At 35.5% G+C, this 24412-nt stretch overlaps 1 protein-coding gene across 1 annotated transcript; it reads right to left on the bottom strand.

Moving 5' to 3' along the window:
* Positions 1-692: 692 nt before the first annotated feature.
* LOC114266174 (uncharacterized) lies at positions 693-1404 on the bottom strand. The gene has a single exon (XM_028207057.2). The coding sequence runs from the start codon at positions 1029-1031 to the stop codon at positions 693-695; it is 339 nt and encodes a 112-aa protein (XP_028062858.1). The 5' UTR covers positions 1032-1404.
* Between the last annotated feature and the right edge of the window lie 23008 nt (positions 1405-24412).

Below are 24412 nucleotides of genomic sequence, written 5' to 3'. Positions count from 1 at the left end.
TTTTAAATACATTTAATATAAATATAACAAAAAAGTATAATATTTGTAATTTTTTTAAAAAAAATTCATTAAATAACCAAAATACCAAAAAAAAATGAAAATTAAGTATACTTTTGTATTTTTGTGTATTTATTGATTTTTTAAAATATTTCTTACAAATATTTTTTTAGGTACATCTAAGTTAGGTGTATCTAAAAAGTAAAAAAAAAAAAAATTAAAATGTTTTAAAAAAAAATACTAAAAATAAATAAATCAATAAATAAACCATAAAAAAAATTAATTTTCAAAAAATTAAATTTAGAAAATTGAAATCAAAATTCACATAAATGCTCAATCATGTATTGATTTTCTCTACAATTTTGTTGTTTTGTTTGACCATCATGTGAAATATTGATTTGATTATTACCAAAAAAAACTTTGAAAAGTCTGAATCAATAATGAAAACTATCAAACAAATGCATGTGAATTCAAATAACCATCTTGACAAATATTCAACCGGATAGAGTTCTCGGTAATTTTGGTACACTTTATTTATAAGCATAACCATCCACCATCAATCAAGCTTCAACACAAAACATCTATGATCTTCTTTGGCTCAACCCATGGAAGAAAAATAAATAAATAAATAAAAATCATATATACTAATAAAAGAAAATAAGGGAATTATTACGTTATAGCAATAGTTCAATGTTTCAATGTCCTTGCACTTCCCTTCTTTGTTTCAGGTCCTCAAAGCTCCAATCCCTTCTCATCCCACTGCTCCTCACCAGCTTGGGTCCGTTATCATAACCGATAGGTCCGCTACCATGGAGCCGGTGGTGGTTGTTCTTGGCCGCCTTTCTGGCCATGGCAGACTCATTATGGTTTCTTATTTTCTCATAAGGCCTGGGTGGTGCTAGGTTCCCTGACCATGTTCTATCTACATTTTTAAAACGACGCAGCGTAAAAAGGGGCTTGTCAGAACTCTCGGTGAGTTCTTTCTCTGAGTCTACTCTTGGCAGGCTCTGACATGTCAAGCAATTGAGACTCATGATAATGAAAAGAGAGAAAAAGATTGAAGGGCGTGGAGAGAGAGAGAGAGAGAGAGAGAGAGGTGTTATTTCTCCATTAGTAGGGTTGAAGTATTTACATGATAAAGGGGTGGGGGGATGAGAGGAATGAGATAGGTTGGAGATGGATAGAGTTGTTCTAGGTGGTGGTGAAAGGGATTTGGTTGTTCATGGTGATACTCTATTGTTGGGGTACATAGTTGGCCTATAATTAGGATGTTTCTTTGTGTTTAAGAATATCCACCAAAAAAACAAAAAACAGCTGGTCCAAGGCTAATTTGGGCATGCACCAATATCATCTTGTTGGATTAGGATCATCTATCATGGATGTTTATTTACTTTAAATGGCATTATTTTAGAATGTGTGATTCTGAAAAAACAAACAAGTCATTTTATTTAAATTTTATATATCGAACTGTTAAACTCTGTATGAGTCTTATTATGGTGGAAAGCATAACAAGTGCATAAAATTTTATATAGTGACAAAAAAAACCCTTAAAAAATGCCTCGAGTTTGATTGTGTAGTGTAAATTTTTAAGTTTGACATGTTGTGGATCACACCCAATATTAATCTAATTTACATATTTCAAATTCTATACATTTTTCTAAATCCCTAACATTGTTGTGAAATTTTCTACTATTAGCAAAAGAACCTATTATTGGAAAATTACTAAATACTTTTAGAATACTATGTGACATTATTTACGAGTTACTCTCGATAAATAAGAAATCGCAATACATATTGAGACATTTTTTTATTTTAGGACTACTGAATAATTAACCTGTATTATGTGTATACAAAGAATTACTTAATTTTAGGAAGGTCAGTAGTAATTGAACATAGCAGACATAATATCCAATGAATGGTTCAGGCAAGCTTTGATATATGACATCTTTGGTCCTAATTGGACCCATGAATGGTGTGAAAAAACTTCTTCAACCCATTTTATTTCGGATCGGACCAGTTGAGTTTGACACTCTGCACATTGGGACCATGGGTCGGACCAGGCATTTGATACCTTTGTGCTGTTTTTTTTTTTCCTCCTTAATTCTGGAGATTATATGTATTTATTTATTTTTATTTAAATGTAAGATATTTCTTGTAGTGATTATTAACTTTCTAATTATTATTGAAATTTAATTATTCAATTTGATGTCATGTTTCTTAAATATGTAATTCATTTTTTATCAATTAACAAAAAATTATATATGTATATACACACAACGCCAGCCTTACCATAAGGTCAACCAAGCTCAGACCTTAAGCCCCCATATTTGAAAAGACCTAATACAATAGAATAAGTCCTAATACAATAAGTCCATGAGATTCGTTTAACAAAATTTTTTTTTTGACATAATACAATAAGCCCATGAGATTCGTTATTTATTTTTTGAATAAAAATACACCAAACAAAACAAAACAAAATAAATGGCCCCAAAATAAAACAAAAGGGCCCAAACTATGTTAACGATAAGACAATACAATCTCCTGAAGAATCTCGTAGAATAATTATTTTATATACATAGTAAATCAAGCTATTTCTTTGCTTCAAATAGGTTTGAACAATTTCAATTATATGAAAATGCTTTTGATTTTTTTATTTAATTTTGAAAATTTTAAATATGTTAAAACATAATGTGTGAGTGATTTTCTGATTACACTGCCCGTTTAGTAATCAGCGAGAGAGCACCGGCAAGAATAGATGGCTTTCATTAACCTGTAACAGAAAGAGAAGGCTCCAGCGGTGGCTCTTACACCCGGGGGCACTCCGACGATCAAGTCAGTATATCTCTCAAAGATAATCAACTGCTAAACTCATTGCTCAAAGCATAAATTGCATACCTTAGACCTACGAGGGTGCCTCTCTTTTATAGTTAACTCAATCCTAGACCCACTAGAAACCTGACTTCAATGGACTCCAATTCAGTACTTATTTTGGACTCCTCAAAAGATAAAGATAAACTCCCTAAGAGTTTTATTCTCATCTTATCCGTTTATCCCGGATTCCGATATCTTCGGAGATAACCTCGACAACGCCGAGATAACCTCGGCATAATGACCAGGACACGTGGCACCTCGGCTGACACATCGGCGTCACCTTGCCACGTGTTGGTACTCAGAAAATATATCCCCACAACTACCCCCTAGGTTCTATTACCTCGGCATTTTGAGGTGATGGAACCTATATCGGTACTTCCTCTTGTACATCGGCTCAAGAACTCCTTAGCCGAGATCATTCATTTCAGGCCAATATGTTTTCTTCAGAGAACAAGAATTCCAGTGAATTCTTTCACGTGTGTGAGCTGTCACGTATCATTTACTCAATCGTTTTATTCGCGCGTCTCTACCTTATTGGACCGTGCCCATGACGCGCTTGCAAGCCGTCTTACGTCTGTGTGCGCCGTCTTACGTATGCGTTGTTCCAGGCGCATTCAATGCTCCGTTTTGCCGCCGTTTCAAATTTTTGACAAAACCTTTCCCCCTTTCTTCATTTTTCACGTTTGCATTCGATTTCTCTTCACTTTTTCTCTCTCTAGCTCCTGAATACGCCATTGTTCCAGTCTTCAAGCTCTGCAACTGCCTTCCGTTCTCCCTTCCTGTGAAGCTTTCGTCGTTCTCGTTACATCTGTAACTATCGTCTGACTTCGGCAATCTTCATACCGGTTTTCTAGTAAGCCACTGTTCCTTTCGTTTTCAATTCTGTTGATATTCTTCATTTGCCATTTTTGTTTCAAATCTTGCGAATCACATATCTGAACATATTTATTCAAATGATTTTGATCTTGCCTATATCTTGAATACATACTACTCACCACTTTCTTGTACTCTTGTTACTGTTCTTGACCCTTTATGTCTCATATTCTTTATGCTCTTGATAGCCCATCCCTGTTCTTGATTTCTAAAGCACGTCTTTGCCTTTCTGTCTTCCAGATCCGTGCCTTCAACCCTTGCTTTCATAGATCTAGGTTTGGGATTTGTTGTGTAGAACCCATAATTTAGGAAAAAACTGAAACTAGTACTTTACCTAGATTTTTGTCGAGGTCTTATTAACCCTCTCAAGACATTTTTTCTCTGAAATCCAACCCCTCTAATTCAGGCCGATATCATGGGTATGTGGAGACATAGGGTAGATACTCCAACCAAACTTGAGTACTTTAGGCAAGAGTTTTCTATCCCTGCCGATGTCCATCTGAGACTGGCTGGAGATAACGACTCTATCATGCCCACAGATGATTCGATGCCCTTTCCCATTGTAGCTTTCACTGAGTGCGTACTCCGGCTCCCACTCAACATCCTTTTTCGTGAGATTCTTCACTATTATAAGTTGAACCCCATGCAACTGGCAATCAATTCCTACCGAGTGATCAATGGCATCATAGCCTTAGCTAAACAGTAAAATGCTAGGATCACCCTAGGCAATATCCAGTATTGCTATACCATATGTGCCCTTAATTTGAAAGAAAAAGGCTACATTTATTACCTTAAGTTGAGGTCTACAGAATTCAAAATCGTAGCCAACCTCTCAGACTCCAACAAAGGGGCTGGAGATGACTATCTCATTACCTCGGGAAATTGAGAGTTTGCTCCAAACGAGGACATCCATCTCTACCCTCTTCCTCGATCAGTTTTAGAAGGCAAGGGTAAGAGCCCAGTATTCAGCTTTGTCTGTTTTCTTTCAAAGTCTTAAATACTTTGTCTGTTTCTGACGTCTGTTCTTTTTGCAGCTGTTCGTAAGCCACCAAAAAATTTTCGCCAAACCTTTGTTCCCAGCAAGGATTTGAAGAAACTTCTGGACTTGCCAGTCCATAAAAGGAAAGCGCCTATGCTTCTTAATTTTATTTCATCATGTAAGTCAACTTTGCCCGACATTCCCAAAAGGAAGAAGAAAAGCCTTTCTCCACCCTCTGCTACAACTCCGTTGACTACATCCACATCACGAACAGATCAAGGATTAACATCTGATCCAGCTGATCAGCCATCAACTTCGGCTCCATACCTGGTCCCAATATCTGAACGAAAACGTCGGCGACGACTCGTCCTTACTGCCGAAATGGGCCGCCCAAAACCAGTTGCAAAAGACCTCTTAGCCAGCATTCCATCATCTGTTCATGATCAACCAGCACAAACCCAGCCTCCACCGAAGCCGAAAAAAGTAAATAAGGCTCAACCAAAGGCTAAGATAGCTCAGGTTGAATCTGAAGACACTTTACCGATCTCAAAGTTGGCTGAGAGTGATAAATCTCAGCTTTCTGCTGGGAAGAGGCGCTCTGAGTCTCAACCACCAGAATCCCAAAAAAGCCGAGGTCTTCTTCTGCAACAACCTCGGGATCAAAAAAACCTGATGCCCCCTGGGCCCCCTCAATTACTCTGGAAGACAAGCCTATTATGGCAAGTGACAATGGCGAGGATATTAATGCCGGCGTTGCGCTCAGCACTACTCTGCTGTTACCAGGCGATTTGGAGCGAAACGCCCAGTACAGTGAGTATGAGAATTACGCTCTAATGCTTCAGCACTCCGTTCAGGTAGATGTCTTCTGTTTGGTAATTCTCTTATTTCTTTCTCTTTATTTCGTACTTTGAACATTCTCTAATACCCTTGTTTTCTTTCAGGCCATCCAGCATGCCCACTCTTTCTCAATGCAATCTTTTAAGAATCGGAAGAAATTGGTCGACATGAAGAGGGAGTTTTCTGCCCTTCAAAAGGCCAATAAAAACCTTCAATCAAAAATGAAAAAGTTGGAGGATCAGGCTGAGTCTGCTATCAAAGCTCAGACCAATGCCGAAGAGAAGGCTGAGGCTGCTAAAGCCATCAGGAAATTGGCTGAGTCTCAGAAGAGAGAAGCTAAAGAAAAATGGCTCAGGCCGAAAAAGAGCTTCAGGAGGCCCTGGCCACCAAAGACGCCGAAATCAAAGAAGCTAATGAAAAGGCGTACACTCAAGGCATGGCCGACGTTACTGAGGCTTACGAACTTCAAATGAAGCAGGCATGCAACAAGGGTTTCACCCTTGGTTGGATGTCTCTTCTGAAGAAACTCAATGTCCCTGATGATTCACCTCTAAGAAATGCCGATGATATTCCTCTTCCATTCCCTCCACCTCCTCCACCAGCTCAGTCCGATGAAGATTCAGAATCTGGAGATGAGGAGGAGGATAATGCCTTGGTGAGAAAAGCAAAGGAGGCCACTGCGTCCATGTCCCCTCCTCAAAATGAGCAAGTCCTAGACTTAACTCAAGACGAGGAGGTTGAGGAGGTTCCCAAGGATGTGATTCCTCCAAAGGTATCATTGGATTCACTTCCTGCTGACAAGAGTATTGATGAGACCCTTGCCTAAATTGATGCCGAGATCGCGGAGGAAAAGGCGGCCGAGGTATCGTCTCAACAAACATCTGATCTTCGAATTCAACCATCTGGTGGAGAGGAGTCTTAGCTTCATGTTTTTCTTTTGCTTACTTGTTTTTTTGTTTCTTCTTTATCTTTTTGGAACAATGAAAGCCCTTGTATGGCCGATGTGCCCCTTTCTTGGTGAATGCTAATGCAACTTTTCTTTTTCTAAGTGCTTGCACTCTTGTCTTCTCTTTATTGCTTCTGCATGATTTTATACTTAGAATATTTTGCATGTCTTATGTACTCTTCCTTCTTTTTGCAATCTTCTCGGGGTAACACACCTCGGTTATGCCACCTGACGATTTACCTCGGCAAGTACTTGTCCTATAAATTGCTTACAAATTCCAATAAGGATTAACATATACTGTTTTAATTTCTATTTTGCAAACTTTTCTTAAATTATAACAAGTGCCAAACAATGATTTTGGTTTAGCTTCAACTTGTAAATTGCTACAAATTTCAACAAGCGTTAAGCATTACTTCGGTTTAACTTCAACTTGTAAATTGCTACAAATTTCAACAAGCGTTAAGCATTACTTCGATTTAACTTCTATTTGTAAATTGCTACAAATTCTAACAAGTGAAGATAAACAATAATCTCGACTTAACTTCAACTTGTAAATTGCTACAAATTTCAACAAGCGTTAAGCATTACTTCAGTTTAACTTCAACTTGTAAATTGCTACAAATTTCAACAACTGAAGATAAACAATAATCTCGGCTTAACTTCAACTTGTAAATTGCTACAAATTTCAACAAGCGTTAAGCATTACTTCGGTTTAATTTCAACTTGTAAATTGCTATAAATTTCAACAAGCGTTAAGCACTACTTCGGTTTAATTTCAACTTGTAAATTGCTACAAATTTCAACAAGCATTAAGCATTACTTCGATTTAACTTCAACTCGTAAATTGCTACAAATTTCAACAAGTGTTAAACATTTGTGTCTTCTCTCTGCCCCCAATGTGAACCTAAGTTCCACTTGGGTTCTCATTATTCAGAAACAACATTATGTTTCTTTTATCAATTCACAAGTCTTGGAAAGTTTTGCTAAGATTTTATTCATGACGTCGGCAAAAAATAACAAGGAATATCTAATGATAGAAAAATTTTAAATTACAAGTGTTCCAGGGTCTTGGCAGTGCTTTGCCCTCATTATCTTCAAGCCGGTATGCTCCATTGCCCAATACCAAAGTAATTTTGTAGGGTCCTTCCCAGTTTGGGCCAAGCTTGCCCTCTCTGGGATCCTTCTTGTTGCCAACAACTTTTCTTAGGACTAGGTCGCCAACCTGAAAATCCCTTGGATTGACCTTCTTATTGTAAGCTCTAGCAAGCTGCTGCTGGTATGCTGCGAGCTGAATTGCAGCTTTCTCTCTTCTTTCTTCTAAGAGATCTAGATCTCGGGCTAGAAATATGTCATTAGTCTCATTCTCTACTCCCTGAGTTCTGATCCCTGGGATGCCGATCTCCAGTGGGATGACTACTTCTGTGCCGTAAGCCATGGAAAATGGGGTTTCCCCTGTTGATTTTCTCAGCGTAGTCCGATATGTCCAGAATACATTAGGCAACTCGTCTACCCACTTTCCTTTTGCTACCTGCAGTCTCTTCTTTATCTCATCCAAAATTACTTTGTTAGATGCTTCTGCTTGCCCATTGCTTTGGGGAAAACTTGGTGTTGAAAAGTAATTCTTTATCTTGAATTTCGCACAGAAGTTCTTGATGAGTTTGCTGTCAAACTGCGTTCCGTTGTCGGCAACTATTGCTCTTGGAATGCCAAATCTGGTGATGATGTTTCTCCATATGAAGTTCTTGACGTCCACATCTTGGATTTTGGCAAGAGGTTCTGCTTCTATCCACTTCGTGAAGTAATCTGTTGCTACCAGCAAGTACTTCCTTTGCCCAGTTGCATGGGGCAACTGCCCAATGAGATCCATGCCCCATTGGACAAATGGCCATGGACTGGATACAGGGTTCAGGTCAGCAGTTGGCTGGTGTATTAAAGGTACGAACCTTTGGCATTGTTCACACTTCTTCACGTAGGCTTCTACATCTTTTTGCATGTAGGGCCACCAATACCCCTAGATAATGGCCCTGTGAGCTAGTGATCTGCCTCCAGCGTGACTTCCACAAATCCCTTCATGAATTTCATATAGAAAATCTTCAACCTGCAAAGGGTGTACGCACCTTAAAAATGGTCCAGTGAAGGACCTTCTGTAGAGATGTCCGTCCGCTATCAGATTGAATCTTGCCGACTTCAATCTGACCTTGTGTGCTTCCTTATGGTCTTCTAGTAGCTTTCCCTCTTTTAGGAATGCAGCAATTGCATCCATCCAGCTTGGTCCCAAGTCCACACACATTGCTTCTTGTTCTATGATCGGTGGTTCTATGTTCGGGCCTGACAAATAGTCAATCATTATTGTCCTTGTTAGGGGTGGGCGCGGGTCGGTTGCGGCCACAGAACCTCCAATCCGCCATCCGTCCGCCAGATTGGCGGATTGAAGAAAATCAATCCGCATCCGTCCGCCAATCCGGCCGATGTGGATTGAGCGGATTGGCGGTTTGGCGGATGGATGCGAATCGGTTTGGCGGTTTAAAATTATATAAATTTTCAACATAATTCAACTTGTGCACTTCCTCAAACAAAAAAAAAAAAGAAAAAAAAGAAAAAGAAAGTAGTACAGTCAATGACTTAAAAAAGTATTACAATCACTGTATGCCTTATCTAAAGAAAAAAGTTTGAAACTTTAGAATATCACGATCACTGCATGCCTCATCCATATATTACAATCACAGCATGATTCATCCCCATAAAATATTACAATCTGTGATTCTTAAAATATAATAACAATTCAAACCATCAAAACGATAAACAGAGCAGTAGTAGAGATTGAATGTCTCTGTATTGTTACATCTACATATGTTTTTGAAAACAAAAACCAACCAGCATATATCATATTTTCTATTTATTATTTTTAGAGTTACATTTAAAAACTAAAAAATATATATGAATAATACGTTTATTTTTTTCAATTCAAAAGATATATTCTAGTTGAAATTTTTTTTTCAACAGAATATTTAAACTCTTTTTCAATTGAAAACACAAACATAATATTTAAACAAATTGAAAATACAAAGTCTTATAAATTACTAGGGGTGCTCGCGATTTGGCGGTTTGGCGGTTCGGTTGCGGCCAAAAAATCTCAAATCCGCCATCCGTCCGCCAAATTGGCGAATTTGAGAAAATCAATCCGCAACCGTCCGCTCGTCATCACGCATCCGTCCAAAATGCGACGGATCGGTTCGGTTCGGTCGGTTTTGGCGGATCGGTATATCCGCTGCTCACCCCTAGTCCTTGTTTTTCCAGTTTGTATTGAACTTGCCAAGTTGGCCAATGCGTCGGCGTGGCTGTTATCATCTCGGCTAATTTGAAGAAGTCGACAGTTGCGAAACGAGGCTGCCAGCCTGATAACTTCCTTTGCGTATGCTGATATTCTCTCATCTCGGGTTGCAAACTCTCCTGTTGTCTGATTCACTATAAGTTGTGAATCACAAAAAATTATTACCTCATCTGCTTCTGCTACCACTGCCAGCTTTAGTCCTGCAATCAATGCTTCATATTCTGCCTCATTGTTTGAGGCCTTGAACCCTAATCGAATGGACTGTTCTAATATCTCCTCATCAGGAGATATTAACACTACTCCCGCCCCCGCTCCTTGCCGGTTTGAGCTCCCATTAACAAACAGGCGAAAGGAGTCGCCGATGTAAATGCTGTAGGGTCTAAGTTTTTCCTTTCTTTGTTCTTTTGCCTTTGGCTAGGCTTCTCCTTGTTTGCTTGGACATCGTTCATCTTGGCTCAACGGAGCCCGATGTTCGATGGATTCTTGTGTGAATTCAGCCACGAAGTTGGCCAAAACTTGGCCCTTAATTGCTGTTCTCGGCCTGAACTCCAGGTCGTACTGGCCCAAGGCTACTGCCCATCTTGCTATTCTTCCAGTTAAGTCTCCTTGTTGTAACAAGGACTTCAGTGGGTGCTCTGTTAGCACTATAATCTTGTGCGCTTGAAAGTAATGGTTCAGCTTCTTTGAAGCCATTACTAAGGCCAGCATTAATTTCTCTAGTAGTAGGTACCTTGTTTCTGCATCGGCCAAGGTTTTGCTTACATAATAAACAGCCTTTTGCTCCCCTTTTTCCTCTCGGATTAGCCCTGCACTTACTGCGTGTTCTGAAACTGCCAAATACAAAAACAGTTCTTCCCAGGTTCAGGTGTTGAGAGGACTAGAGCCGTGGTCAGATACTTCTTTAGGTCGGCCAAAGCGGCCTCACATTCCTCAGTCCATTGGAAGTCTGTGGCCTTCTTCACCAGGTTGAAGAAAGGTTTACATTTGTCTGAGCTTCTGTTGATGAATCTGTTTAGGGCTGCGGCCCTTCTAGTTAGCATCTGCACCTATTTTGCCGACGTCGGGCTCTTCAACTCTAGGATGGCCTTGATCTAATCTGGGCTGGCCTCGATGCCCCTTCTAGTTACCAGGTATCCTAAAAATTTACCAGATCCAACTTCAAATGCACACTTTGATGCATTGAGTCGGAGCCGATATGTTTTAAGGATTTCAAAGACTGCTTTTAGATCGGCGAGATGACCCTCAGGCTCTTTGGTCTTAACGACCATGTCATCGATGTAGACTTCTACTGTTCGGCCAATCAGGTGTTTGAACATTTTGGTTACCAGCCTTTGGTAAGTTGCTCCTGCGTTTTTCAACCCGAAAGGCATTACTCTGTAACAGTACAAGACTTTTGGGGTAATGAATGCGGTTTTTTCTTCGTCTGGGGGGTACATGGCGATCTGGTGGCATCCCCTGTAGGCGTCTAGAAAACTCATTCTTCCATGCCCTGAAGTGGCATCTACTAGCTAGTCAATTTTGGGCAGGGGAAAGCTGTCTTTAGGACAGGCTTTGTTGAGGCTGGTAAAGTCTACGCAGACCCTCTATTTACCGTTCTTCTTCTTTACCACCACTGTATTGGATAGCCATGTTGGGTAATGTACTTCTCTAATAGCCCTGGCCTCCAGAAGTCTGTCTACTTCTTCTTCTACTACTTCGACGTGTATCAACGTCAGTCTTCTGGCTTGCTGAATTACAGGTTTAGCCGACCTGTCAACATTCAGTTTGTGGCAAGTGACCTCGAAATCAATGCTAGGTATTTTGTAAGGTGTCCAAGTGAACACCTCAATATTTACTCTCAAAAAAGTTTCCAACTCTTTTTTCTCTTCTTCGGCTAAGCCCGAGCCGAGAAGAAAAAAGCGTTCTTTATCCCCATCCTGGATGAGGATTTTCTTTAGTGCCTCTTCGCTCTTCTCAGCTAGTTCTTTGCCGACGTCTTCTAGGACTTCTACGTCCTCATCTTCAATTTCTGCCTTCTCTGGCTCTCGCACGCTGCAGGTAGATTTCATTGCTGCCATGGAGCAATTCTTCGCCTGTAGCTGATCGCCTCTAACTTCCTCTATCCCATGCTCTGTTGGGAATCGTAATAGTTAATGTAATGTTGAGGGAACTTCTCCCATTGCATGCAACCATGGCCTTCCCAAGATGATGTTATAAGGGGAGGGTGTGTCGATGATAGTGAATTCTGTCTTGATTTTTCTGGTGCCAGCGTGCACCTCCAAGCTTGTTGCGTCCAATGGCCACGTCGGCGTTCCATTGAAGCTGACCATCGGGCCATTGGACTGTTCCAAGTCATCAGGATGAAGGCCCAGCTCCTTGTAACATCTAACATACATGATGTCGCAAGAGCTGCCTTGATCAATCAGGATGCGTTTCACTTGGCACTCCCCAACCTGGAGGGATACTACCAAGGCATCATTATGTGTATGCTAGACCATCTCTAGGTCGGCTTCAGTAAAGGCTATCGTCGGTCCCTGGCATTCTTCATGCCGAGGTTTTTTATGTCCGACCTGGTTTACGTGCTGTAGGTGTTTTACCTTCTGGGTCTCCCCTCGTATGTCGTTTTCGTTCACCTTTGAGTGAATTACATTAACCACCCGTGGTCCTCCTGCATGTGGTTGCTGTACTGGGGGAGGCGGAGCTGCTGGTGCTTGAGGCAATCTTGCCTGTTCTTCCCTTGTCCTGGCCTCATCGACAAGGTCCCTCAGATGGCCTTGCCTCACCAAGTCTTGTAAGTGTGCTTTTAGGGCTCTGCAACCCTGAGTTGGGTGCCCTTCTTCATTGTGGTAAGCACAACGCCTACCAACGTTTCTTCCCATAAATTCCCCTGGTGTTCTTGTCGATGCTCTGAAATAGGGTTGGTTTCGTATTTGATCCAGGACTTTGTGGACCGGGATTCGAAACACAGTTGTCACTGCCTGTTTAGCCCTCAATTCTGTTTCTTATTTGATTGATCCATTGTTACCTCGGTTTCGCTTCGGCGAGCCGTTTCCTTTTTCTTGCTTTGTCTCTTTGTTTCTCGACGTATCCTCCTCGGCTCTGGCATACTTCTCGATTCTCGCCATGAGTTCTTCCATGTTTTTTGGCAATGTCTTTGCCAAAGACTTCCGTAGTGGGCAGTCATCTTTCAGGCCGTTCTTGAAAGACACGACCGCCACCTCTTGGTTGCATTCGGGTATTCGATTAAACACCTCGTAGTACCTTTTTACATAGGCCCTAAGGCCTTCATCCTTTGTGATTTTTAAAGCCATCAGTGCGTCGACCCTCAAGGGCTGTAGTTTGTTCGTCACAAACCTGGCCACAAACATCTCGGCCAGGCCTTCCCAAGTCTTTACGCTTCCCTTCGGTAGTTTATGAAACCAATCTGATGCAATCTCCCCGAAGGATGAGGGGAATACTTTACAGAGTAACGGCTCGTTCCCACTATATAATGCCATTGAATTCAGGTATAGTCCAACGCAAAAGTTGGGATCCGACTTACCATCATATATTTGGAACCTCGGCATACTGAATCTCTTTGGTGCTTCAAATTTGTCCAGTTCCACCGAGAATGGTGTCCTCGGCTTAACCGGGGAGGTTACCTCGGCTTCGGCATTCTGTTATTTCCTCTTGAGGTAATCTCTCAAGTCTTCTTTACTCCTCCCTGGAGCTCGGCTATCTTTAGACTTCAATCTTTTCGGCACACTACTTTCGGCCTCGTGGTGGGCCCGTTTTGATCTTTCTCCATGGGTTGTGTCAAAGCAAAGCGCCTGCCCTTGAACATGCCGATGTTCTTTGGGCTCTGGGTCCTTCGTGTGATACGTCCTTCGGGACTCCTCTCATCCCGGCTCCTCTCATCCGACTTCCCTGGACGGTCGATGAGAGTGCCTTCCGCTCCGGGTGTGCTGAGGGGCTTCAGGGATTGTTTTCCTTCCTCCCTTCTGGGTATTAGTTACTAGAATCGGCGTGTCGTGCAGCGGGTACGGTGGCTGCATGACATTGTTTTGCATCATGAAGTTGACGACTGACTGCAGGTCTGCCAACTTGTTTGCCAATTCTTTTACTTTTTCATCCCTCCGCAGGCACCTATCCCTCCATACCTGGAGGTTATCTTCGTTATAGTACTTGCTTTGATCTGTCTTCTTCGAAGTGTCGCCTTCCTAGCCGACGTCTTTCTCTCCGTGGCCCTGGTCATGGGTTTCTGCATTGTGGTTGTCTCCTTCAATATCAAGGTCGAGTGGTCTGCCACTCTCCCAGCAGGAGTGCCGTCTCCAATCTTTTCCTTCTGTCCGTTACTGGCCATCTATTCTTCTAAGTTCCCACAGACGGTGCCAAATTGTGTGAGTGATTTTCTGATCACACTGCCCGTTTAGTAATCAGCTAGAGAGCACCGGCAAGAATAGATGGCTTCAGTTAACCTGTAACAGAAAGAGAAGGCTCCGGCGGTGGCTCTTCCACCCGGGGGCACTCCGACGATCAAGTCAGTATATCTCTCAAAGATAATCAACTGCTAAACTCACTGCTCAAAGCATAAATTGCGTATCTTTGACCCACAGGGGTACCTCTCTTTTATAGTTAACTCAATCCTAGACCCATTAGAAGCCTGACTTCTATGGACTCCAATTCAATACTTACTTTGGACTCCTCAAAAATAAAGATAAACTCCCTAAGAGCTTTATCCTCATCTTGACTAAGTCTACGCTTCATTCTAGGACTCTTGTCCCTTATCCGTTTATCTCGGATTCCGATATCTTCGGAGATAACCTCGGCAACACCGAGATAACCTCGGCATAATGACCAGGACACGTGGCATCTCGGCTGACACATCGGCATCACATTGCCACGTGTTTGTACTCAGAAAATATATCCCCACACATAACAACTTTTCTGATATTGATGGTTTATATTTATTTTCAGGATTGATAGTTTTAAAAGCAAATTTTCAAACTGATCAAGAAAGTAATCCAATTAATTTACTAAATTATATAAAACGGTTAGATTCTTTTCCAAATGTATGCATGTTTTTATAAAATATTATTAACCATACCTGTAACAATTACTTTTGCAGAAAGAAGTTTTTCAAAATTAACATTGATAAAATTGTATCTTAGATCAACTATATTACAAGAAAGATGAAGTGGATTAGCTATATTATCAATTGAAAAGGATTTGTTAGCAAAATTTGAATATAAAGATTTAATTAATATTTTGTATCTTAAAAAGCTAGAAAATTGAATTTTCAATAAAATTTTTATTGAAAAAAAAAATGTTATATAAAAGGTCTCATTTTTAATTATTGCTTTAGGTTACAAATTATCTAGAGCCGGCCCTATATATATATATATATTCTTTCTTTCTTTCTTTTTTTGTTATATTGGATTTGATATGAATGCTAATCAGCTTATGTGGTTTAAATTTTCAGGATTTACTTTTTTAGAAAATTAAATTTTTTTATTTTTTGTATTTTTTTTTTACTGAATTCTGTTAACATTCTAAGCAATTTTTTTAATTTTTAGATACACTTAACATAAATACATGTAAAAAGTATAATATTTGTTTAAAAAGTCTTTAGAGAATTCACTAAATATCAAATATATATATATATATATATATATAATGAGAATTCAGTATATTTTTCGTATTCTTGTGTATTTATTAATTTTTTATAAATATTTTACTTTTTAGATATATCTAAGTAAGGTACACCTAAAACAGTAAGAAAATTACTTAGAATTTAAAAAATATTCACTAAAAATAAAAAAAAATACAAAAATCAAAAATTGAAACCAAACACATTAAATATCGCTCAACACTGCTTTTGTGTTACAAGTTGACACCAATTAAGAAATATATGTCCTGAAGTTTAACAAAAGAGATAATATATGTCCTGCTTTTGTAATTGCACGATAATATGACTTTCAAATTTTCGTATTTGTCTCTTTCTTTTTCTTTTTTTCCTTTTTTCTTTTTTTTTTTCTTTCAAAATACTTATAACTATTAATGAATCATTAAAAATTAGCAAACCATTAAAAGAAATGGCATGTCCTTTTCCTCATGATTGGTAATTTGGTATAATTGCATTGGTGACTAATTAAGCTTGAGATTCATGCATTTTGGCATAGAAGCCACCACCTTTTTGCTCCAAAACGTTATCCATAAATTCTTCATTTAGATGATTGTCACGATAATACATAATTCAAAGGTCGTTTGAGGACCTTAAAAAAGTATTTATTTTTTATTAAAAAAGTCAAAATTAAAAAGTGACTTAACTGTTTGTCATCCGTTAAAAAGGTTAAAAATCATATTCATCTTGTTTGGTTCTAATTTTCAGAAAACAGTTTTCAAAAAATTTTACTTTTTTATTTTTCGTATATTAATGTTTTAATGAATTTTTTTAATATTTTAAGCAATTTTTTTTTTAAAAAAAAATTTAGACACTCCTAACATAAATACACTTAAAAAGTATAATATTTGTGAAAAAAATATTTAAAAAATACACTAAATACCAAAAAAAAAAAAAAAAATTCAATACATTTTTTTTATTTTTGTGTATTTATTAATTTATAAAAATATTTTTTCACAAATATTTTATTATTTAGATACATCTAAGTAAGGTGCATTTAAAAAAGTTTTAAAAAAAAATTTACTTAAAATTTTAAAAAATATTCACTAAAAACAAAAAAAAAAGGAAAAACAAAAAACTCAATTTTCAGAAAGTTGAATTTAGAAAATTAAAACCAAACGCACTGATTAATTTTTTTACTCAAAAATAATAACTTTTCAAATACATTAGCTTTTTTTATAAATAAAAAAAATTTAAAAAAATCACAAAAAAATAAACCCCATATGTCCACTCAATGTGGCAACTTCTTTGAGATGTAAGCTATTTTGAGATGCTGCTCCTCTTCAATTTTTTTTTCTTCTCTAAAAAATGGAGATTTCAATTTTAAAACTAATTTGTGAAAGAATCTGCTCAAAATTTGAATTTAGGAATTGAGTTATATCCATAACGAATTTGATCAACACATTTTCTAATTCTCAACCTTTTTTGTGTGCATTGGATTTTTGTTATTTTAAACCCAAAATGATTAAGGGAGATTTTAAAACTAAAAAATTGGTATGATACCTTATGACAACTAATTTTAAATTTTGATGATATTTACAGCCAAACTGTTTGCAAGTCTACTCTCAAATGCATAATATTTGATTATTTGAATTTTCATTATTATGAAGAAAAATATATATATATATATATATATAATTTGTTGAGGAAACATTTGACAATTAGCAGAGTGTGAATGCAAAGCAAGAAAAAGAAGGCAAATGTGACCGTTAAGAAGAAGAATACCCATGAAAAAGTTAGAGCATTAATAATAAAAAGATGCAATGTATTTAGGCATAACTGTTAACTGGGGGTGATTTTAGTCAATACTTAAACGCAAAAAGATACTAACATGACACCATACACATCTACTTTGGTCACAATCAATTGTTGTTAGATCCTCCACACTTTGTTTTGAAGGGTGAGTTAGCTTAACGGTGCTTATAGTTTGGGATTTGTGTCACTTTAATTTTTGAATTTTTAATTGTAACATATTTGATCATGAATTTTGAATCTTATTTTAAATAAAGACAATTGAAGATATTATTGAATTTTTTAAGGGCAAATTCATCAATTTGATAAAATATAAATTAATTTGACAAAAATAAATATCAAAAAAATATTTTTAAATTTTTTTAAATTATTTCTACCTACTAAAGAAAAAATTATATAAAATTGATAAATCTTTTAGACATTTATTTTTTTTACCAAATTAATTTTTATTATGTATTTGAATGATGATCATGTAAAATTAATTTTTAAAAATTAATCATGTAATTTTTATTAATTTTTATCAATTTTACATAATTTTATCTTTAGCGGGTAGAAACAATTTTCAAAAATTTTAAAATATTTTTTTAACATTTATTTTTGTCAAATTACTTTATAATTTATCAAATTGATGATTTTACCCTTGAAATTAAGCAATGGTATGTCCAATTGTCCTTATTTGAAACAAGATTCAAAATTCAGGATCAAATGTATCACAATTGAAAAGTCAGTGACTAAAATGACACGAACCCCAAACTATAGAGACTATTAGTGTAATTTGCCCTTATTTTAACAGTTTCTAATGAATCTTGTTTAAACCACTCTTCTTAATTTCCAAAATAATTTGTGCTATATTAGTTTCTACCTCGACTTTTACGTGAGTTTTCTTTCTTTAAAAAAATAAAAATTGAAGACATGCCATGAGGTAGGAAGAAAAAAAAAAACCAAGAGATCACTTGTTTCCATCACTTTTTGTTCTAATTTCAATACAAATCAATAGGCACAAATTATAATTTGCTTTAAAAAAAAAATAAAAGCTTTTGAGTGCTAATGGGAATACATCCTACTTTTATGAGTAGATGGTGTAAAATATTTTTAAAAAGGTGAATCTGTAATCAAACTAAATTTTTCAATTACTTAATAAATAATTGCACAAGGAAGGAAAACTTTTTTTTAAAATCTTTGTTTGTGGTGTTATTTCCATTACCATTACAAAAATGCGGCAGACCCTCAGCCCCCATGACCCCAATGACCCCCACCCCCATGTAACTATGGGTGATTAAAAATATATATATATACTTTGACCAATGAAAAAAAATTGAGGGTGCTGGAGGTCCCGTTGTTTTCCATTAAACTTTGATAGTATTTTTTTGCCCATGAATTGGAGGATAATCATCATTACTATATTAAGAGAAACAAGTCTCCTCCAGTCGTTCATAAGGCATGCGTCGATCAGCAAAATCAAATTCACATCCTTAATTATATGGAGAGAAAAAGAAAGAAATGAAAAAAAAAAGCCTAGTAATCACAAAAGAAAAAGTTTTAAGGTAGAAAGCCCTCGCTTTTTCTTCAGAAAAAATGAGCGGAAAGTTGAACGGGGGGTGATAAAAAAAAGTTCAATTAGAATACGTAATTTATGTTAAAATTATAGTAGCTAGAGATATGGGTTGTTTTAGAAAGTTGCTTAAAAGTTAATTTTTTTATTTTTTTATTGAAAAAATGTATAAAACATAGAGAGATAAAGTGTGTGTTTAGTTTTAATTTTTTGGATTATATTTTTTGAAAATTAAATTTTTTGTTTTTCGTGTTTTTTTTTTTATTTTTAGTGAATATTTTTAAAATTTTAAATATTTTTTTTACTTTTTTAAATGCACCTTACTTATATGTATCTAAAAAGTAAAAAAAATTGTGAAAAAATATTTTAAAAAATTAATATATTTATAAAAATACGAAAAATATATTGAATTCTCATTTTTTATATTTTTGGTATTTAGTGAATTTTTAAAAGTTTTTTTTCACAAAAATTATACTTTTTATATGTATTTATGTTAGGTGTGAATAAAAATTTAAAAAATTACTTAAAATATTAAAAAAAATCAATTAAAAAAAACCAAAAACAAGAAAGTAAAATTTTTTAAAAAGTGTTTTTGAAAAAACAAAAACAAGCAAGCTAATTTGACTCAAAATAGATTAAAAATCAAAAAATGACTTTTTACTATCTTACCAAAAGAGGCCATAATTCACTAGTTTTAAACATATATTAGTTTAGGAAAATTTGGTCAAAACCCACTTATAATAAAACTTTAATGCATTAACGATAAATTCAAAAAGTTTTTTCTAGAAAAATTCAGCAAATATCACTATTACTAAAATATCTTTCGTGAATAATTTAATATTTTAAACTTTAAAATAATATAACTTTTTATCCAAATATTGATTTTTAATAAAATTATCAGTTTTCTGAATTTAGTTTTCTGAAAATTGGATATTTTGTTTTTCGTGTTTTTTTTTTGTTTTTAGTGAATATTTTTTAAATTTTAAGCAATTTTTTACTTTTATAGATACACCTTACTTAAATGTATCTAAATAGTAAAAATGCAAAAAATGTATTGAATATTTGTATTTTTTTTATTTTTTGGTATTTAGTGTATTGTTTAAAGTTTTTTTTACAAATATTATACTTTTTAAGTGTATTTATGTTAGGTGTGTCTAAAAATTAAAAAAAAAAATTACTTAAAATATATTAAAAAATTCATTGAAAACATTAAAATACGGAAAATAAAAAAGTATAATTTTTTGAAAACCAAAACTAAACAAGTTGTATTTTTAGAATTCTCTCATCAAAATATATCAAACAAAATTCATATTGGGTATGAACTTTTTTATTAACAAAAAAAAAATTATCGTCGAAATTGACGTAAACAATAACATATTATTGTGTTTCACAGTAACATATTACTAATTACCAGAGTAACACTTTACTATTTTCTTGAACAATGCATTAGTAACAAAAAAATAAAAGGTAAATTACAAATACACCTCCTGAGATTTGCTTAAAATATAGATTGTCCATTGTGGTTTGCAAAATTATAAATATCTCCTTATTTGAATTTTTTATTTAACAGAATTAACTAAAAAAATAAAATTCATAATTGCTCTCCTATTCAATAATAAAATTACCTAAGTTATTAATTGAAACATATTTTTAACATTATTAAAAACTGTTAATTAACTTGATAATTTATTAATAAAAGGGACAATTTGTTATGAAATTAGAAATCTCAAGGGGTGGAATGTAATTTTCAAAACCACAGGGGCGATTCGTATTTTAATTAAATCTCAGAGAGTGTATTTGTATTTTACCCAAAAACGGAGTGTGAACATAATATGATTTGAGAATAGAGTTATATTTTGAGTTTGTGAGTTTTGGAATTATGATTTGAGTGTAGAAAATTTATTTGGTGAATGAGTTTTGAAAAGAGTTTTGAATTAAATGAAAAAATTTTGATGTGACATATGATATTTGATATAAAAATTTACAATTCATAACCACACACAACTCAAAATTCTATTCAGAACTTATAAAAAAAAAATTAAAAATTCGGATAATATTTTTTATTAAATATAAAAAAATTATCATGTGTCAAAAAAAAATTATGCACTATTCCGGTCGACCGGCCGGACGACTGGTTAGCCAAAATTTTCCTGCCTTGGATAGAGTTTTCAAAAGTGAGTGTGAAATTAAATTTTAAAAACCGTAAACAAATATGGAGTGCAAATTAAAGCCTATAACTAACGTTTAAAAACTCTACCAAACAAAGCCTACGAGTTCCTTCGCTACAAAATCAACAACAATTCATCATATCTGAAGGAAACTCTACAAACAACAATCAATAATCAACAAATTTATCAAAAAAAACACTCGTAACAAATTCAACATATTTGAAAAAAACTCCACAAACTTGGATAGCGATAGAATGAATCTCTGAAATTGATCAATACTATTAGCAGTGTTTTTTTTTCTTCTTCTTTTTCTCTCACACATTTCAACCAATTTCAATTTTAGTCTATTAAGAAAGTGATTCAGAGTCAGGGCGATTTGAGAGAGAGAGAGATTGAATTTTAACACTGAACTTGCTCTTCTTCACGTAAATTGAATTCGGTAAATACAAAAGTGCCAAGAAACATATGTATCGAAAATGTGTATTTATCTCCATCAATGATTTATGAACATCTTCCATTTGACTAGTGCGTTCTTGTGGCATTCACTCAAATCTCTTACCTATGGAAGGGTAAGATTGTTTCAAAATAAATTCAACAAAAAAATATTTTTGTATCCTTCATCACGTATGGACCTTTAGATGGGTTTATGAAACAAAAAATTTATGAGTTGTCATTTTCAAAAAAAAAAAAAAAGATACCCAATGAAAGAAAGGATAATTTTAAGGGGTATTTTTTTTAAGGTCCCTGATATTATGATTTTATAGTATCAAGAACATCAAATATTTTCATGATGTCCAAGGTCCCTCAACATCAATCCAGAGAAAATTGGTTCAGAGAAAATTCAAGTCAGAGAAAATTGGTCTAGAGAAATTCTGGGCCAGAATTTCTCTGGATTTCCCTAAACTTCCCACTGTAAATTTTTCTGCCCTTTTTTTTTTTTTTGAACATAAGAATTCTCCTATCTCAACTCACTTCCTTGCTTCTCAAAGGTGAGGAAGAAAGGCAACAGTATAATATTATATACATACTTTCCATTATCAAATCCCTGCTAAGGTTTCCAATGTCCTCAAACATTGATAGCCTGCTCTCGGCAGCAAGTTACAAAGCTTAACTTTAATTGCGGGGCATCTTTATTTTTCGGAAGTGTGCTAAAGCAAATATTGCATTACCTTCAATGGGTAATTTAACTTGAAAATGAGCCTCGAACGCTCGTACATAAAGATGGCTCCCAAGCATGCATGCTATTTCAAAATGTCAGCACAGGAGACAACACCTGGACAAACATTCTCCAATGCAGTCTTGATGTCATCAACAACAGCAAATCCATTAATTGACAAATTAATAGTTGCATTTTTCTCACTCTCTATTCCATCTGCATTGTCTAGCAAAATGGACCCATCGCAGCCCTGCATGCAAAGACAGTTAGTTAGTCATACATGAATTGACGTATATATAAGTTACATAAATTTGAGCTTCTTATGACCATAAAAAAAAATGTTTGCAACACACAAAGACAAATGCATAGAACAGGAAGAAAGGGTATTATTACATTGACAAAGCAATCATGGAAATGAAGTCGAGTGAGTAATTCTCTCACTGCACAAATTTCTTTGGCTCTTTTCTAATTTTTGCATGCCATTTACACTGCACAATTAGTGATTAGTATTTTTGATCCACAGCTAATTAGTATAACAATTCAAGAACGTGTATAACCACTTAGAATAGTAGTTTTATGACCCTTTTTTTTTTCTTTTTTTTTTTGGTGTTAGTAGAGCAGTCAAAATTTGGTCTTTTAGCTCTAGTTAGATCTAGAAACCTTACCTCCCATATTTCCTGATCAGTGTGTTCTGATAAGGGGTCTAGATTAAATCTCACAGACCCACAAAAGAGAGTTGGATCTTGTGGAATAACCCCAAAGTGTGATCTAAGGTCATGAATTTTCTCCAGAGAAATTTTCAACCCAGAGAAAATTCTCAACCCAGAGAAAATTCAATTCAAATGAAAAAAAAATAATCGAAATAGATATTCTGTGAGCTAAATTACCAGAGAAATTCTCAACCCAGAGAAATTTTGAATTTCTCTAACTTCAGAATGTGTTTTAACCAAATTTCTCTGACTTTGGAATTTATCGTATGTGTTTTCATAATGTGCTTTAACTCTCTCTACTCCTACTATGTTTTTTCATTTACATCCAAAATCTCAAAAAATAAAGTAATGGTGTAATAAAAAGATGAAAGTGAATTACTAGATAATGGAATAGCGAGAATGTCACCAGCATCAATAGCTACACTCCCTAACAAATTGACAGTCATAAGATCAGTAATAGTAGTGGAATACCTGGAGGCAATCCCAGCCATAATATCCAGGGATTGAACAACAAAAGACATAAATGGCGGGCAATGAATTATCAGTCCCATTGAAACAAGTACAAGGAAGAGGAACAACAAAGGTCTGATCGATATCGAGCAGAGAAGGGTCGGAGATGGAATTGGCATCCTTAATCTGATCGGCGGAGACGAGACCGGCATAAATGGTGTCGGCAACGGAAGAGAGAGTGTCGGAAGGGCGATGATGTATTTCGGTTAATGCAGACCAGAATACGTAGCACTGGCAACAGGACCAGAGCAGAGCTTGTTGAGGAAGAGGTCGTAGAGGAGGGTGGAAAGGAGGGTGGATGAGCAGAGCTTGTTGCCTTGGATCTGGAAGACAGTGGATAAGAGGAGAAGAGAGAGAGAGAGAGAGAGAGTAGAGTAGAGTAGAGTAGAGACAAAGAGTCAAATTTCTCTGATATATGTTTAGGGACCTTAGACATCAAAAAATAATTTTGTAAATTTCTTCCATTACGAAAAGTAGGAGAGGAACCCTAGACCAATTTTTCCCAATTTTAAAGTAATAGAATAGTGTCTATTATATCCCGTCTGTCTATGATACACTTCTCCCTAATTTGAACTCTAACCTTAACTCAACTTGTTGATTTTCATATTACACCAGTTATTTATCCGAACTTTCTTGTCGATTATATTATGTAAAATATACAACTCATATTTTTTAAAAGTTTCCTTACAATCTTGATTTCTAAAAATACCTATAAAATAACTAAATGGAAAAACAATAACTGCTAATCAAATTTTAGGCCCCGTTTGTTTTCAGAGGTAGAATGGAGGGGATTCATAGTAAGGAGATTAATAGTGAGGGGATTAAGTAAAATTGTATTTATTTTGATGATAGTTGTTAGTGTAGGAATTGTTAAATTATTTTTATATAAAATAATAAAACAAATAAAAAATATAAAAAATTAAACATTAATATTTATAAAAAAATTCTCAATATATAACAAATAAAAATAAATAAAAAAATTTCTAATCCCCTCACTATTTTTCTAATACCATCTCTCCAACCTCCATCTATATCACCTCCACCATCCTAATCTCCTTCCCAACTCTACAAACAAACGCAACATTAAAT

This window comes from Camellia sinensis, chromosome 11, assembly GCF_055761805.1.
Source record: "Camellia sinensis isolate YWXY chromosome 11, ASM5576180v1, whole genome shotgun sequence".
Classification (NCBI taxonomy): Eukaryota; Viridiplantae; Streptophyta; class Magnoliopsida; order Ericales; family Theaceae; genus Camellia; species Camellia sinensis.
Note: the sequence above shows the minus strand (reverse complement) of the source record. Positions and strands in the feature narration are given on the sequence as shown.